General features: G+C 52.8%; 1 protein-coding gene across 3 annotated transcripts in view; it reads right to left on the reverse strand.

The window, feature by feature from the left end:
• Nucleotides 1-15058, reverse strand: part of RASGEF1C (RasGEF domain family member 1C) — a 97709-nt gene that overhangs the window by 25681 nt on the left and 56970 nt on the right. For all 3 annotated transcript variants that reach the window (XM_059060539.2, XM_067032242.1, XM_067032241.1), the window contains exons 2-6: nt 12074-12256; nt 11780-11902; nt 10447-10584; nt 3467-3667; nt 2355-2429 (exon numbers count right to left, since the gene is read on the reverse strand). In XM_059060539.2, coding sequence (XP_058916522.1) covers nt 2355-2429; nt 3467-3667; nt 10447-10584; nt 11780-11902; nt 12074-12250 — 714 coding nt within the window. In that variant the 5' untranslated portion in view covers nt 12251-12256. The remainder of the gene's footprint in view (nt 1-2354; nt 2430-3466; nt 3668-10446; nt 10585-11779; nt 11903-12073; nt 12257-15058) is intronic.

Genomic DNA, 15058 nt, shown 5'->3' on the forward strand with positions numbered 1-15058 from the left:
TGACTTGTGAGCTGAACTTTACTCATGGAGCACCATTTTTACCTGAAAGAAGGACTGACCCATTATGGTTACTCAGACTTCAGTATTTGGCTCATATTTCCTTGAAAATCAACAAAATGAGCCTGTAACTTCAATGAAAACAACTGATAGTATTCGTTGCCAAGGATAAAGTTCAAGTTTTCAAGAGAAAATTGGGAACTTGCAAAATATGTATCTGCCTCTGGAGCTTGACAGCTTCCTAATACTTAAGAACTTTTTGGGTGATATCAGTAGCGAATATATATAATGAATATCATTTAAAAATATCATATAATGAAACATGCCAACATTCAGAAGTTCTGCTTGATTCAGTGAACCCATATTTTCCAATTGGACAATATATGTCACAAAATCCTGTATGGGCAAAAAGATCCATTCAAGATGCAAGATGGACCAATGAATTTTAAAGTGATAGAGTTTATTTTCAGATTCCAAATTGCAGCTGATCTTAAAAAATTACCCCTTGTTGAGTTTTAGTGTACTATTAAAGAAGAATATTCACAATTATCTGAAAAGGCTGTAATATACTCCTCTCTTTTCCAACTACATATTTGTGTGAGGATGGATTTTCAACCAAAATAATGTTAGGTCAAGAGATTGAATGCAGAAGTAGATTTAGAGAATTCAACTGCCTTCTATGGTCAGTCATTAAAGAGATTTGTAAAAATACTGTAAAACAATATCACTCTTCTCATTAATTTTTTTTTATTTTGGAAAATAGAGTTATTTTTCAGAAAACTTACATTAACATATAATGAATTATGAGTTTTGAATAAATAAATATTTTAAAAAGTTATTGGTTTTAATGGCTAATAGAATAAATACTGGGAGATATTATTAGTACATAATCAAAAGTTCTTTGGGGTCCTCCGTAATTTTTAAGAGTAAAAAAGGCATCTTGAGACCAAAACATTTGAGAACTGGTGCCCTAGAAAAAATGTACCCACATACATTAGAAATGTGTAAGAATGTTCATAGCAGCAATATCTACAATAGCCAAGAGTCTGGAAACAACACAAAAATGTTCATCTACAGTAGAGTGGGTAAAGAAATGTCACGGGCAATCTTGCTGTATTTCACAATAGAAAATAATACTTGGAAATGGCCAAAACCCCAAACAAAACAAAACAGAACAACAAACAACTCAATAAGAGTAGCAAAGTCTCCTTCCCACTCTTGCTCCCAGCTCCATGCTGGGCTCCCCAGAGTAACCAGTATTCCTAGAGATTGTCCACATGCATGTGCAAGGAGATATGTATCATGTACCCTCCTATCTGTTGTTGTTACACAGATGGTCACATACTCTTTGCCACTGCTCTTCACTCTACTTTATTCTCTCAACAATGGACCTTTGGTGATTATTCCATTCTTACAGTCGCTCTTACTCTAATAGTTGCATAGCATTCTATGTATGGATGTATTATAATGTTTAATCGAGTCCCTGCGGAATGTAAGGTAGTTTGCTTCCAGGCTTTGGTCATAAAGCACAGAAAGATATCCCAAATATCTTTACGCATACATCTTTGTGTACGTGTGTGTATATCTGCAGGGTAAATTGTTAGGTGTGGAAAGTTGGGGTCCGGAGTGTATATTTCAAGCGTTGATGCTATTGTCATGCTGCTCTCCAAAGTGGCTGTGCCAATTTCACCCCTTACCAGCCGTGTAAGAGACGGTTCCTTTCCCTGCACATATACACCCATAATGTTTAATCTTTGCTTATCCGAGAGGTGAAATGTAATTGCATATTTAGTTTGCTCTTCTTTTATTAGGTGCCAGGGCAGAAGACAGGATGTTTCCAGTTCTGGTTCGGATTTAACTCCTTGATAAGGACCAGGCTAACTGCTGGTTGGGCTCTGAGAGAGAGGGGCAGGCTCTGCAATTCCACCTTCAGAGGGAAGAGCATGCCCTTAACTTCCCTGGGCAGCTGGCACCCGCCCGCGTTTCCCCGAGTGGTCGCTAGAGGGCATCGGCGCCCACCGCAAAGCACCGGGAGGGCACATGGGGTCTTGGAGCGGGCCCCGTGCGAACCTCTACCCTCTAACTCACCCAGGGCTTCTGCTCCTCGACCGCCACTCCGCCCTCGCTGGGTGGGTGACCCGGCCAGGCTCGTCCCGCCCTCCCAGGCTTCCCTGGGACTCAGGGCTGCTGGGGTGTGATGGCCTTGGGCTAGGGGCATGCGTGGAGTGGGCACCACCCCTCCAAGCCCATCTGCCCTTGGTCCCTCCGAAGCTGGCTCAGCTGATGCTCCGGGGATCCCCTAGAGGGACTGGTGAGTAGGGGTCACTGCTGGGACAGTCCATCCAAGGGCCTTCTACCTTTGTGCTGGCCAGAGGGTCCTTGTTCACAAAAGCCTGGACAAATTCCTCAGGTCCAATGTGTCGTAGCCGTTCCTGCACCAGAGACAGAAAAGGAGTTGGGAAAAGGGGAAATGTATGGGGAAGGGATGCTCCCTGGGGGCCTGGCATGGGCCCACCTGCCCTTCTCACCGGGCCTCTACAGCCCTGTTCTGGGTTGTCACAGAGCTTAGCACCATCTTGAAGTGGGCAGCCCCTCCTTTCCCATGCTCAGGGACTGTTGTATTTCATGGGGGCAGGGGTCAATGTCTCCAGAGAGAGTGCTTGTGGGGTGTGATACCTAGGAAACCAGTTTCAAAATCAGGTAATTGAAATGACCTGCCCCCTCCAGGGTAGGCCTGGTGGCTAAGAGCATGGGGTCTGGGTCAGAATTGAATCCTGGCTCTGTCCCTTCGGCTGTGTGACTTCTGGCAAGTCACTTAAACACTCTGGGCTTTAGCTTCCTCATCTGTGAAAAGAGAATAATAATAGCACCTATCTGGTAAAGTGGTGGGAAGATGAGATAGTGCATGTAACTCTTGAATATAATGCCTGGAAACCAGTAAAGGTGCCATAAATGATGGAGGTTTAAAAGAAAATAACCCTACTCCCCAGGTTTCCTTCTCTCTGGGGCAGGCCCCTTTGGCCTCTGCATCTACAAGGAACCCAATATACTGGAGGTTAGGCCAGGGCATCCCTTTCACACACAGGAAGGCCTGTCTGCGCTTCTCTGGAAAGCTTCGGTGGGTACAGTGTGATTGTGTGAGTCCTGGATGGGGAAAACCGAGGCCCGGGTGGGGAAGGCCCTAGAACCTAATTCCTCTGTCCCAGGCCTGGACTCTCAGGAAGGCCAGAAGTCAAAGTCGGGCAGGGCTGTACCTCCAGCCTTCCTGTTCCTCGCCCCAGGTGTGGTGAGAGACTGCTCCAGAGTCAGGGTCCTCTGGAGATGCCTGGGTGGCCCTGATGTGATGGGCTCAGGCCCTGGGTTAGGCTGAGACCAGGTGGGGGACAAGATGGGGAGTTGGGGGGGTGGCCGGCTATTTTCAGTGTTCCAGGCTCTGGGTCTGAGTGGAGGGCGGTGTGGGCCTGCTCACCAGCTCTACGTGGGTCAGCTGCTGAGCCAGTGTGTAGGGGTCACTGCAGATGCTGAGGAGCTCCCTGTGGATAGAGGCTGGAGTCTTGTTCCTGTAGGAGATGGGCTTGTCAGTGCCCAGCAGGCTTTCCGGCCCCTGGCCCAGAGCCGCCAGCTTCTGGTGCAGAGCCTGCAGGAGCTGATGCATCCTCTTTCGGTATGCCTGGAGGAGGGTAGAGAGAGGGTGCTCAGGCCTGGAAACCTGTCTTCGCATATCTAATATCTGAGGCCGGCAGGCTCCCCAGCTGTCAGGGATGGGCTGCTCCTAGGTGTGCCTGCCCCTCCCCCAGCCTGAAACAGGCCCCAATCCAGGGCAGGCTGGGTTTGGGGCCTACAGTCAAGGCTGGCTGGGGAGAAGGCTGCAGGACCACCAGTGGGAGCCAAGAAGAGCACACATTAAGGAGCGTGGCTGGGTGCAAGCCCCCCTCCAGCTGTCTGGGGAGAGGAGCAGCGTGGGGTGAGGACTGCCAGGGAGTGGAGGGAGAGATGAGGGAGATGTGGAATGGGCCCTGCCCTGGGCACTAGTCTTTTGCTTGGCTTCAATGGGGGACCCCTCCTGTCTCCCAGGCCTAGCTTAGAGAGGCTTTCCCTGACCAGCCTTGCTGTCCATCCTCTGCCCCTGGCACTCTGTCTCCAGCTCACCCTGTGTGACTTCCTTATGGGACCATTGCAGGAGATGATTGGGGTTGTTTCCTCCCTTGCAGAATGACAGCTCGGCAGGGACAGGGAAGTCCGCGTTCACCTCTCTGTGTCACAGCTCTGGGCATGCAGTGGACACTTGATAACCATTTACCGTACCGACAGAGCCCCTCACCATGCAGCTCAGATGCTCTGGACTTGGTGCAGGGACCACCCTCCCACCCCATGGGGAAACTGATTTCCAAGGAAGGTGCATCAGACTAGCTGGGTTTACTGAGCAAGATGTCCACACATTCCCAAAGGTTTGGTCAGTAGCCCACAGAGCAGGCCCCCGACTGGTCAGCAAATGGCTCCCACAGAGGTGGATTCAACCCCCTTGAGCTGGGAGCTGGCCTGGGAGTGGTAGTGGGCATCCGGGGCCTGGAGTCCTGGCAACAACAAGGTGTCAGGCAGACAGCTTCCCAGCGGGGCCTGGTCCCAGAGGCCTCAGAAGAAGGTTGTGGATAGTCAGTATTGCCAGGTAATTTCAGATAGAAAAAGTGCACATTCTTCATGCACACAAACCCAGAGGCATTTTGCAGGTGGAGCGTAGGGTGTAGGGCTTGCCTGGGGGACCTCAGTGTTTCCTCAAGCCTCTGATGGAGCTCAAAGGAGCACTGAGGTCCAGCATCGTTCGTGCCCAGAGCTCTGGTGATGGAGGTGGCATCCCAGCCCCTTATGAAAGTGCTTCTCTGTGGAGTGGCCAGGGCAGCTGTGGTAGAGCCCTCAGGACACAGGAAACCCAAACCCAAACCCAAACCTTAACACTAACTCTAACTCCAGAGCCGTGGGGGTCAGACCCAGAAGGCACCCATGGGTTAGCTGGGCAGTGTGTGGATAAACTGAGGTCCAACTCTTCCCTTTGTCACCAGTGGAAGGAACAACCCGTCTCAGCTTTGCTGTATCCAAAAGTGTGGTCATCACACATGCTGCCTCCCAGGTCTTCATTTGAGTGCCAGGAAGATGGTGAGTTAGGTTCAGCCAGAGCCAGCCCCGGTGGCACAGTCACCAGTGATCCCTGACACCTCCACCAGCCTCCCACCTCTCTCTGCTACCGAGCCCAGAGGTGGCTGTGCTGGCTGTTGAGATCCCGCATTTCCCACTCAACCCTCCACCACCCCATCTGGCTCCCCTCCTGTCGCCAGACTAACTTTCATTTGCACCAAGGACCTCCTGTCATGAAAGCCAGGGGCTGTTTCTCAGGCAGCACCTGCCTCAGCTCCCCAGTTTCTCCTGCCTTGGGCTGTTTGCAGGCTTGTCTGTCTGCACTGTGATTGCATGCTGGGTTCCTCCTGCCTCTGTCTATTCCTCTCTTCACCATCCTCTGTACTTCATTCCTGGGTTTTCTGGTTCATGTGCAGAGTGTCGTTTAGTATCCGTGTGCGGACAACCTTCTCCTCTGATCTCCAGAGCCATGTGGGCAAGGGGCCACCTGGACCTGAGGCATGCAAGAAGTCATGCTCTTCTCCCCTGGGCTGCCTCTTCCACCTGCATCCCTGTCCAGTGAATGGAGCACTGGAGTCAGGCACCTGGACGTGGAGCCATCCTCAAACCACCTTCTCCCTCAGGCCCTCCAGGCCACCACCAAGCCTCTTGATTTTGCTTTCTTCCATTTCCATGCTTGTCGTCCACCACAGTGTATGTGGTCCAGGCCATAGTCATTTCCCTGGTGGCTGCAGTGGCCTCCTCAGTGGACCCCATGCATTCACGCCAGCCTCTCTCCATTCCACCCTGTAGCAAGAGTGTTCTGTTCAAAATGCACATTTGACCACTGCACGCTTCTTCCCTAAATTGCCTCCCTGCTTTTGCAAAGACAAAAAGCCTGACGTGGCTTGGAGGCCCTGAGGTCAGCTCTGGGCATGCTCAATGGCCTCCATGTAGCCCTTGCTCCTCTTTTCTGTGTTCCAGATACAGACCACTCCCACCTCCCTTTGACCCCTGTCCCTCCTGCCCCATGACCCAGGCAGGACCTGTATAGCCTTCTCCCTCCGAGCTCCATGCACTTCCTTCACAGCCCTTGTCCAAGCCTCTCACTGGAGTACCAGCTCCATGAAGGCAACTCTGGGTCACTCTTTGCTTGTCCCAGCATGAACAGGAGGGGCCCACACATATTTGCTGATTAGATAAAACTGGCCTTCACCTGCTTCTAGTCACTCAGCCTCTCCAGGGCAGACTTCAGAGCCCTACTGAAGTCAAGGATGCAGTGCATCTGTGGCTACAATTTGATAGAACCAGGCACTGGCCCTATTTTTAAAAATATGCAGACAATTTAGCAGGACTTGTTTCTACTGAACCAATATTCACTCCAAACAATTGCCATTGCTTGCATGCTAATTCATTAAAAAATTTTCCAATAATGTTAACCTCAAGCTTATCTGTTGGTTTTTTCCTGAATCTTCTGTTCCCCCTCTGAATTTGGGGAAGGTATTTGACCTTCTCTTTGACCTCCTCTCATTCTCTCACTGATTTCTACACCTTGTGGACACCATCTGGGAGATCTCAGTGAATCCGGGCAGGCCCAGGGACCTACCGCTGAGAACGCCAGTGTGTTCCTTGTCACTGTCAGGGGCCCACATTCGGAGTACCAGGGTGCACCCAGCATGGCTCAGCTCTCCCCCAGTGGCTTGCCCGTGAGCTGGGAGGATGGGAGCTGGGCTGTTTTCTGTTATTCTCACAGAGCCACCTGATGCATGCACGGAGCAGGTGTGAGTGTAGAGGTCGCCATCCAAGGGTGGCCTGGGTGGTGGCCATGGCTCTCCAGATGCCTCCAAGTTCTCTTGGACCGAGTGTTTCGTGATTAGGATCCATTTCCATCCAGACAAGTACGGGCCCTTGTTTTCTGAAGTTCCTGAAACCTCCCACCTGAGCCAGCCCACAGCTGATGTCCAACGGGCTTAGCCCACCTGCACAGGCAGGAATTCTGCACCCACTGCCAGCTCGTTCTCTGAGTCAGCTGTCCACCACCTATGCCCTTGGCGGGAGTTAGTAGACAACCATGTGAGTGGGAAAGTAAGGCCAGAGCGAGGAGGGCTGCCCGTACAGTCAGCCTCCTCTGGCTAGCTCAGTGGGTGTGCCCAAGGCACTGCTGTCCTGTCCTGTCTCCCTCACGAGGGCTGTGACCCTCTAGGCCTTCCTGTGATCCCCCAGTCTCCCTCAGCCTCGGCATTGGCTTTCCTGAGCTGTAACTGCTGAGCCCAACCTACCAGGACGGGAGCCGAGGGTGAACTGGAGCAGCACAGAACCCACAGTCATAGAGAATGGCCTTCCCAGAGCTGCTTCAGCCCCTTGTTCCCAGTTACTGAGAGGTGGTGGGGAGCACAGTGAAGACATGAGGCTTCCAGGAAATGGCAGGGGGGCAGGAAGAAAGAGAAAGGTGGCACCTTTCACAGCCACTTTGATGGGGAAGCCCCACTCCTTCCTGGCCCTGTACCACCTCCTCCACGTTCCTGAGCAGCATTGTTCTCCTCACAGCCCTTTGAGGGAGGGCTTATCATCTTCCCTCTTACAGAAATTAATTTAAGGTCCAGAGAGGTTAAGTAACTTGCCCAAAGACACACAGTTCTGAAAACACTTGTGCTCATCTCATTGTATTATGCACAACACTTTATATCATTTGATCCTATCTCTGTGTAAGAAATCTTTTACAAGATGATTCTGAAATGTTTTTGGAGCAAAAGATATAATGCCTATGATTTAAAAACATAATTTGGAGGGAGGGGAAGTGTGTGAGGGGATAGAAGAAACAAGTTTGGCAAAATGTTGATAATTGTTGAAGCTAGGCTATGAGCACACAGGAGTTCATGGTTACTATTATCTATGTTTGTATATGTTTGAAATGTTCCATAACAAAAGTTTCAAAAAAGTTAAAAATAATCCCCACGTGCCTGAACTTTGGAAAGAATTTGCTCCTCATCATAGCTCACATTTACCAAGTGCTGAAATACGAGCACACGTGACTTCAGGGCCTTTGCCGCAGACCTGTGTGGTGGGAGCAGTTATCGTCTCTGTTTGACTGATGAAGAAACTGAAGTTCAGAGAGGGGAAGCACCTTGCCCAAAGTCACATAGCTGTGGTTTCTGAGCTGGGATCTGGGCTCAGAAGGTCTGACCCAGACCTCATGTTCTGAGTCCTGTGGGCCCTGCCTCATCAGTTTGGTTCAGGGCTCACCAGCTCCTTTCCCAGCTGAGACTGTGCCTGTGCTGGGAGGGGAGCAGCCTGCAGTCCACCCACAGCATCCAGGGGAGGGAAACCAGCACCTACAGGACATCCCCTTGGAGCAGGTGCTTTCTGGGGAAGGGCAACTTGGGGATCACAAAGACACATGGGGCACCCCTGGCCTGAGCCTGGGTGGGTGGCATGGGGACTAGGGAATCCCAGGTCCAGTTCACACCACTCAGCACACCTCATTGGATTCCAAGGGAAGGAATGAGAAATGCCCCCAATGAGTTATTTCTGCTTTGAAAATCCACACCTGGTGGATGACTGCTTTCGATAGCCCATTCATAGGTCTTGGTTGTATCTTATTTTCATCTACTGGGTAGTTAGAAAAGATTTCCTAGCACAGTCTTGACAGATTCTTGAGGGCTCAGTGAGGAGGCGCTGCTTCTCAGGGAAACAAGCCCAGGACTTACACCCATCCCACGCCACCGTGGCCAGAATGGTAGGGTCTGCCTCTGAAATTGCTCTGCCAATGGCAGAGGCAGGCCTGATAAGGGCAGATAATCCATCTTGTCAATGGCTTAGACCTCACCTGCTTGAAGGCCTACTGTGGTGGGGAGGGAGATAAAGTAGAGGACTGGGCTCTCATCCCACTACATACCCTCTGCTCCATCCATCCATCCATCCATCTACCGTCCCTGCAACCATCTATTTCCCACCCATCTGTTACTGCCCACCTCCCCTTTTATACAGTCACCCACCCACAGATTCATCAATTCACTTATCTATCCTTCCTCCCTCCATTCTAACATTTGCCCTCATCCATCCATTCATCTATCCATCCACCATCCATCCATCCATCCATCTGTCCACCATCAATCCGCCATCCATCCATCCACCCACCCATCCATCCATCCATCCACCATCCGCCATCCATCATCCATCCATCCACCATCTGCCCATTCATCATCCATCCATCCACCCACCCACCTTCCCATCCATACCCCCCCACACACATCCACCTACCCATTCACTCACCCTCCCATCCATCTAGTCATCCATCTACCCACTCATCTAGCTATCATTTCTACCTTCCTCCTCCACTTCTTTCCATCAATCTCTCCACATCCACTTACCCCATAAATCTCCCTGCCTACCCAACTGCCCAAACATCTTTCTTTCCCCTTCGACTCATCCATCAAAGTAGCCAACCATGTACCAAGCCAGTCAGTCAGCATCTCCTCTTCCTGCTTCATCCTCCTGATCCATCCAATCATTGAGCCTTCCCTGAGTCTCCTTTCTGCTGAAACCTAAGCCAAGTGTTATAATCCCCAGATGGATCAGGGGAAGCAAAGGAGGAGGAGGAGATGACCCTCATCTCATCGAGCTCTCAGAACAACTATCTTGCTGGCTATGTGAAATGACCTCAGGGCAGGGCATCCCTTTCTGAGCCTCAGTTAGGCCTTGGACTTTACAGCTTCCTGGTACCCAGCCTGCCTTGGCAGTTCTCGTTTGGCTCTGGCTGTCTCTGTGTTCAGACCCACTGTGGGGCATATCACTAGCTCTCAGCTTGCCACATTCAGTCTCCTCCCAAGGCAAGCGACATGCACTCCCCATCAGTGTTCTCACCCTAATCCTGGGAGTTAGGGAGTAGGAAGTTTTGTTCCTCTTTCACCTTTAAGTGCCTTCCGCAGAATAATGCAGCTGGGAGAGCAGGGCAGGGTGTGGGACGTAGAGGCACCAGATGCCCAGTACACTGGCTGCCTCCCAAGCTACTGGGGAAGAGGGTTCTCCCAGGCCAGCCTAATGGGTCATTGACCAATGGCCCGACCACGCAGCCATAAGAGCCCTTCACTTGCCATCTGATGCCACTGATGAGAGCAGGACAGGAGAAAGTTCAAGAGACCAGGCCTGGAACCAGAGGCCTGCTCTCCCTGCCAGCTCTCCAGTGCCTAATTCTCTGATGGGGCAGAAAGGGGCTGATTTTAGAGGGGCTGCAGTGTGCTGGTGGGGAGATGAGGACCCTGAGGCCAGCCCAGGAACAGGCTCAGATCTTGGGTGTGAGGATGTAGACAAGGTGAAGAGAATCCCGCTTGGCTCGCCCACCTCGTCACAGGGGGCAATGCGGCCCACCACGTCCTTCAGGTGACTGATGGTCGACTCCTCCTGGAAGTCCCGCGGGAACATCTCTGTCCACTCGGCCAACAACTGGAGCAGTTTGGGGCCAAACTTCCGGACCTGGGCCTGCAAGGCAAGCCGAGGGTCGTCTGCATTTGGTGAGGGTTGCTTGGGAGGTGGGGGGTCACAGCAGCCACTGTCTCAGCCACTCACTGCTTATCTGGGCTGTCTGAGGGGCAGCAGCAATGGCCGAGGCGGGGTGGGTCTCGTGCCTTCTTTGTGCCAGGAGACAGAGACGGGACATGGGGATGGGGGCTGACCACAGCAGAGCAGAGGGGGACAGACACACGTTTGGAATGGGGGTGATCTCTTGTTTGTAACTGCCAGTCATCCCATCTCCCTTTCTGTGGTGACAGCATCTCAGTTTTCCTGTGGGGTCCCCCTCTCCATCCTTCCCAGCTGATCCTGACCCAGGGCTCCAGGAGTGTGCCCAGATCAGTGCTGTCCAATCAGAGCATGGCACACCCTCATCATGCACCGTGATTGGCTCACAGAGGGGCATGTGGCCTAAGCTAAGCCAATGAGATCAGGGCTTTTATTTATCAGGATCCTCTTTCCACAGGTTTGGGAAGGGTAGACCATGACCCTGGAGCCAGGGAGGCCACCAGTCACCGTGCAGAGAACTTGCCTGAGCAAGAGTGAGGCGAGCCAGAGGAAAACAAAGCAAGGGATCTTAGGGAGAAAGACCACGGTTTAATGGTGTTTTAGTCCCTGGAGCCAGTGGTAGCTTGAGACATTGCAGTTACATGAGCCAGTAAAGTCCCTTTGCCTTAGGCCAGTTGAAACTGGGTTTCTATCACTGGACAGTGGAACCCTACTGACACATGTATAAATAGACAGTTGCAGCCCATGGGATTTGGCTAGGGACAGAGGAAAGCACACGGGGAACTGAGGGAAGGCTGAGCCAACAGTGGACCCGCAGAAGAAGAAAGGGTGGAACAGAGGGTGCTGGGGGCAGGGAGACCAGCAGGCACTGCAGGGCCATCCCAGGCCACAGATGGGGATCTACTCATGGGACTCTGGGGGCCCAGGTCTGGGCTGTGTGAGCTCAAGCCTCCCCTAGGGCATTGGAAAACAGCACCGGGGTTAAAGGTTCTGACTGTCTCTTCTGGCTCTGGGCTTCAGACAAATCAGAAACCCCTGTGGGCTCCTTGTCAGGAGAACGGGAACAATCGCTGCCTCTCCAAGATGTTGATTCACAAGTGCATGTCAGGGGAGAGCTAGTACACTCGGAGGCCCCCGGCCCTGCCCTGCCTCTCACCTTGTCCAGCACTGGCTTGTCCAGCTGCTGCTGCTTGATGCACAAGTGGCAGACCCGGGCCAGGAGCTCCCGGGGCTCGATGAAGAGGCGGGAGCTCAGCAGGAAGGTAAAGATGTAGGCTTTCTGGGGGGATACGGGAGAAAGGCAGCATGTGCTCACAAGAGCGTGGAAGGACGTGCCTCCCAGCCTACTCCACCCCCAGGCCCAGCCAGCCCCAGCTCTGCTGTCTCCCCCATGCCTGGTGGAAGAGACCCCAGTCTGCTACCCCTCCTCCCCACTGGGTGGATCACCCACCTCAGGGTAGTAGTCAGCTTTGGGCACCAGCTGCTCGATCAGGGTGTCCAGGGAGGCTGAGGATGGAGCTCCATCCAGGAGGAGCTGCCCGGCCTGCTCACCATCCGTGGGCTCATGTGGGTGTGGGCCGAGGCTGCCTGGAGTGACCATGTTGGAGATGCTCAGTGTCCGGGGCATGCCTACCTGCAATGGCAAGGGGCATTTGGACCTGCTGGTACCCCTGGGACCCTGGCTGGGCAGGCCCTGCCTCCCATAGGCTCTTCTGTGCTCACCTGAGCCCAGTGATCACCTCCTGGGAGGGCTGCCAGGGAGGGATCCCCCCACCCCATAGCCACTGCATCCCCAGGAATCATCTCTTTTCCATTATCATTCCTAGCCATTTAGGGAATGACTGTTTCCAGTATCCACTCCTACTCGCAGTGAAGGTTGTTTTTGACCAGGCTTAGACAATCAACGTATTTGCCCTGCTGCTGGCCACAAGAATGAATCAGGGGTGGACCTGATCCAAACTAGAGGGCTCGGATGCAATCCTAGAACTTCTGTGGCACTTGAAAGCTCTTTCCCCTGGGTCCCTAAGCGGTGGAATGGCATTGTTGGGACCATCTTGTCCCTCCAGGAGCCAGGAAAGTGAGCACATTCCTGAGTTCAGTGGGAGAGGCCCTGGATCCTGCTGTCCCGAAGCTGCTCTGTGGACTGCTCCATTACACGAGTCTGTTTGAGTTTCTCTCAGATGCAGCCAAATGACTGTCCAGGCTCTTTGTGATTAGGACCCACTGACCTGTCCAGCTATTCCCCCCTTGCAGGAAGGCTCTCCCACCATCTTCAATCCTCCATCCCTCTGCACGTGGCTGAAGTGACTCCCCCTCGGTGGGACCTTCCCTGTTTCCCTGCAGCAACCCCTCAAGGCTGGGCCTGACTTCCGGTGGGCATCAGCAGATTCTCCCTGTCGGCATTGTGGAGTGCTTGGGGTGCTGCTGGTGCCTGGTACAGAGAAAGGTCTCCAGCCAGACCTCCTCCGGTTGGGGCCAGAGTATACATGTCTTCTGACCCAGCACTGAGTCAAGGTCCTGGCCTGCAGCAGGCACCCGTCCACGAGTGTGCACTGGACAGTGCTTCCTCCCTCGGGCTCTGCACATATGCCTGTTGGCCAGTCTTCCTGAACGAAGCCTTTGGGGCACTCGTGGCAAGGAGTCCTGGCCAAGCCTGTGACTGTTTAACCATCTCCCACGCGACATTCAAGTAGCCCCTGCACTTTAACTGTGGAGTCCTGCAGGCTCACCACAGGGGCTTTACAGGGAGCAGCCTCCCCACTGCCCCTCTCACCTCACCCCTGCTGCCCCCATGGCAGACCCTGGCCCCAGCCTGTTTCTGACTTCTCCTGCTCCCTGGTGACCTGGCCCTGAAAGTAAAGACAGAGGGACTTGGAGAGTCCAAGCTGATGCTGGGTATCAGAAGCAGCCCCACAGAGGGCCTTCCTGAGGGCGTGCAGGGACTGGGTTACGGTGCAGGGAGGGTGCGAGAACCGGTCTGGAGAGCGGCCTGGACAGTCCCAGCCCTAGGGACAGACACAGCTTTATCTCACCTTTCCAGCAAAGTTGTAAGTGTTCAATTTTCAGTTGATGAAACTAAAATTTCACAAAATTGTCTCCTGTCCATCCCAGTGGGAAAGCTGCTGCACATGAGGGCACATGGGGGCTGCCCTGCAGGGAATGGTGGTTAACTCTGGGGTGGGCGCTGCCTCTGCCCCACACCCAGAACCAGAGCCCAGTTCCACTAGACAGAACGCTCTTGAAGCCAGGAAGGTCGGCTCTCTCCTGCCAGGCACCTGGCACCTCCTCCCTGTAGCCTGTCCCAGATCCCAGTTTTCTCAGAGATGAGCCAGTAGTGGAGGTGGAGGCGATTCTGGAAACCTCTCTGTAGCTCAGGGTGGTCTGTCAGACAATGTGAGAGGGGCTGCAGAGGGGCCTTTCTGGGGAAGCCAGGATGCCACAACTTCAAGAGATGAGCTGGGAAGCATCCAGAGCACCTCAGGTCTGGCCTGGTACTGGGGGCCGGGTGTGGGGGGCCGGACACACGAGGAAGGGGGGAGGGCTTGGACCCATCTCTGTTCTGAAGAAGCAAGTTTACACTGGAGGTCAGGGGTTGCATGGAGCTGGGGGCCAGAACAATTATAACTCACAGGGATGCCCAGAGAGCAGATGGGTGGCCTATGTTGCCCTCCCACCTCCAAGCACCCGTCGTGTTGCCAGCTGGGCCCTGGCCTGAGTATCAGTGGATGGATGGGCTTGTCCCCCTGGTGCAGTCTCTGGTGTCTCCTGCTGTTGCTGATGGTCATTCATGCATGCATGCATGGAGTGGTTGCAGAAGGACAGGACCTCTCAGAGCTGGCAAGGGGTTGGGGAGGCAGACATAAGCAAGCCAAGGCATGCAGAGAGACTGTACCACTGAGGCTCTGAAGGGTGTGCCCGGGCAAGGGGAGAGGGGATGATGACTTCCTGCATCTGGGTATTCCTTTGAGGTAGGGTGGGTGCGGTCAGAGCCAAGATAGTGCCCTGACATTCCTCCCGCCCCTCCCCGAAGGTGCGCTGGCATAGACATCATCCTCCTCCCTTGAGCAGGGGCTCCAGCCTACTGGGAACACAGACGGGCTGCAGAAGTGGCCCCCATTCACCCTCTCCCATAGTAACTGCTTTTATTAATTTCTTACCTATTTTTCTGTCCTTCTGTATACAAGGACAAGAAAATATAAATATATATATTCCCCCCCTTTCTTTCTTTATTACACAAAAAGTAGTATATTGCACACACTCTCCTATGCTCTTTTCACTAACAGTACATTTTGGAAATATTCCCATGGCAGGACAGAGCATGTTCATGTTTTTTATTTTTTAACTGTCCCACAGTAATCCATTGTTTGGATGTCCAGCGGTAATTTTTTTTAACATCTTTATTGCAGTATAATTGCTTTACAATGGTGTGTTAGTT

Source organism: Kogia breviceps, chromosome 4 (assembly GCF_026419965.1).
Source record: "Kogia breviceps isolate mKogBre1 chromosome 4, mKogBre1 haplotype 1, whole genome shotgun sequence".
NCBI classification, from domain to species: domain Eukaryota; kingdom Metazoa; phylum Chordata; class Mammalia; order Artiodactyla; family Physeteridae; genus Kogia; species Kogia breviceps.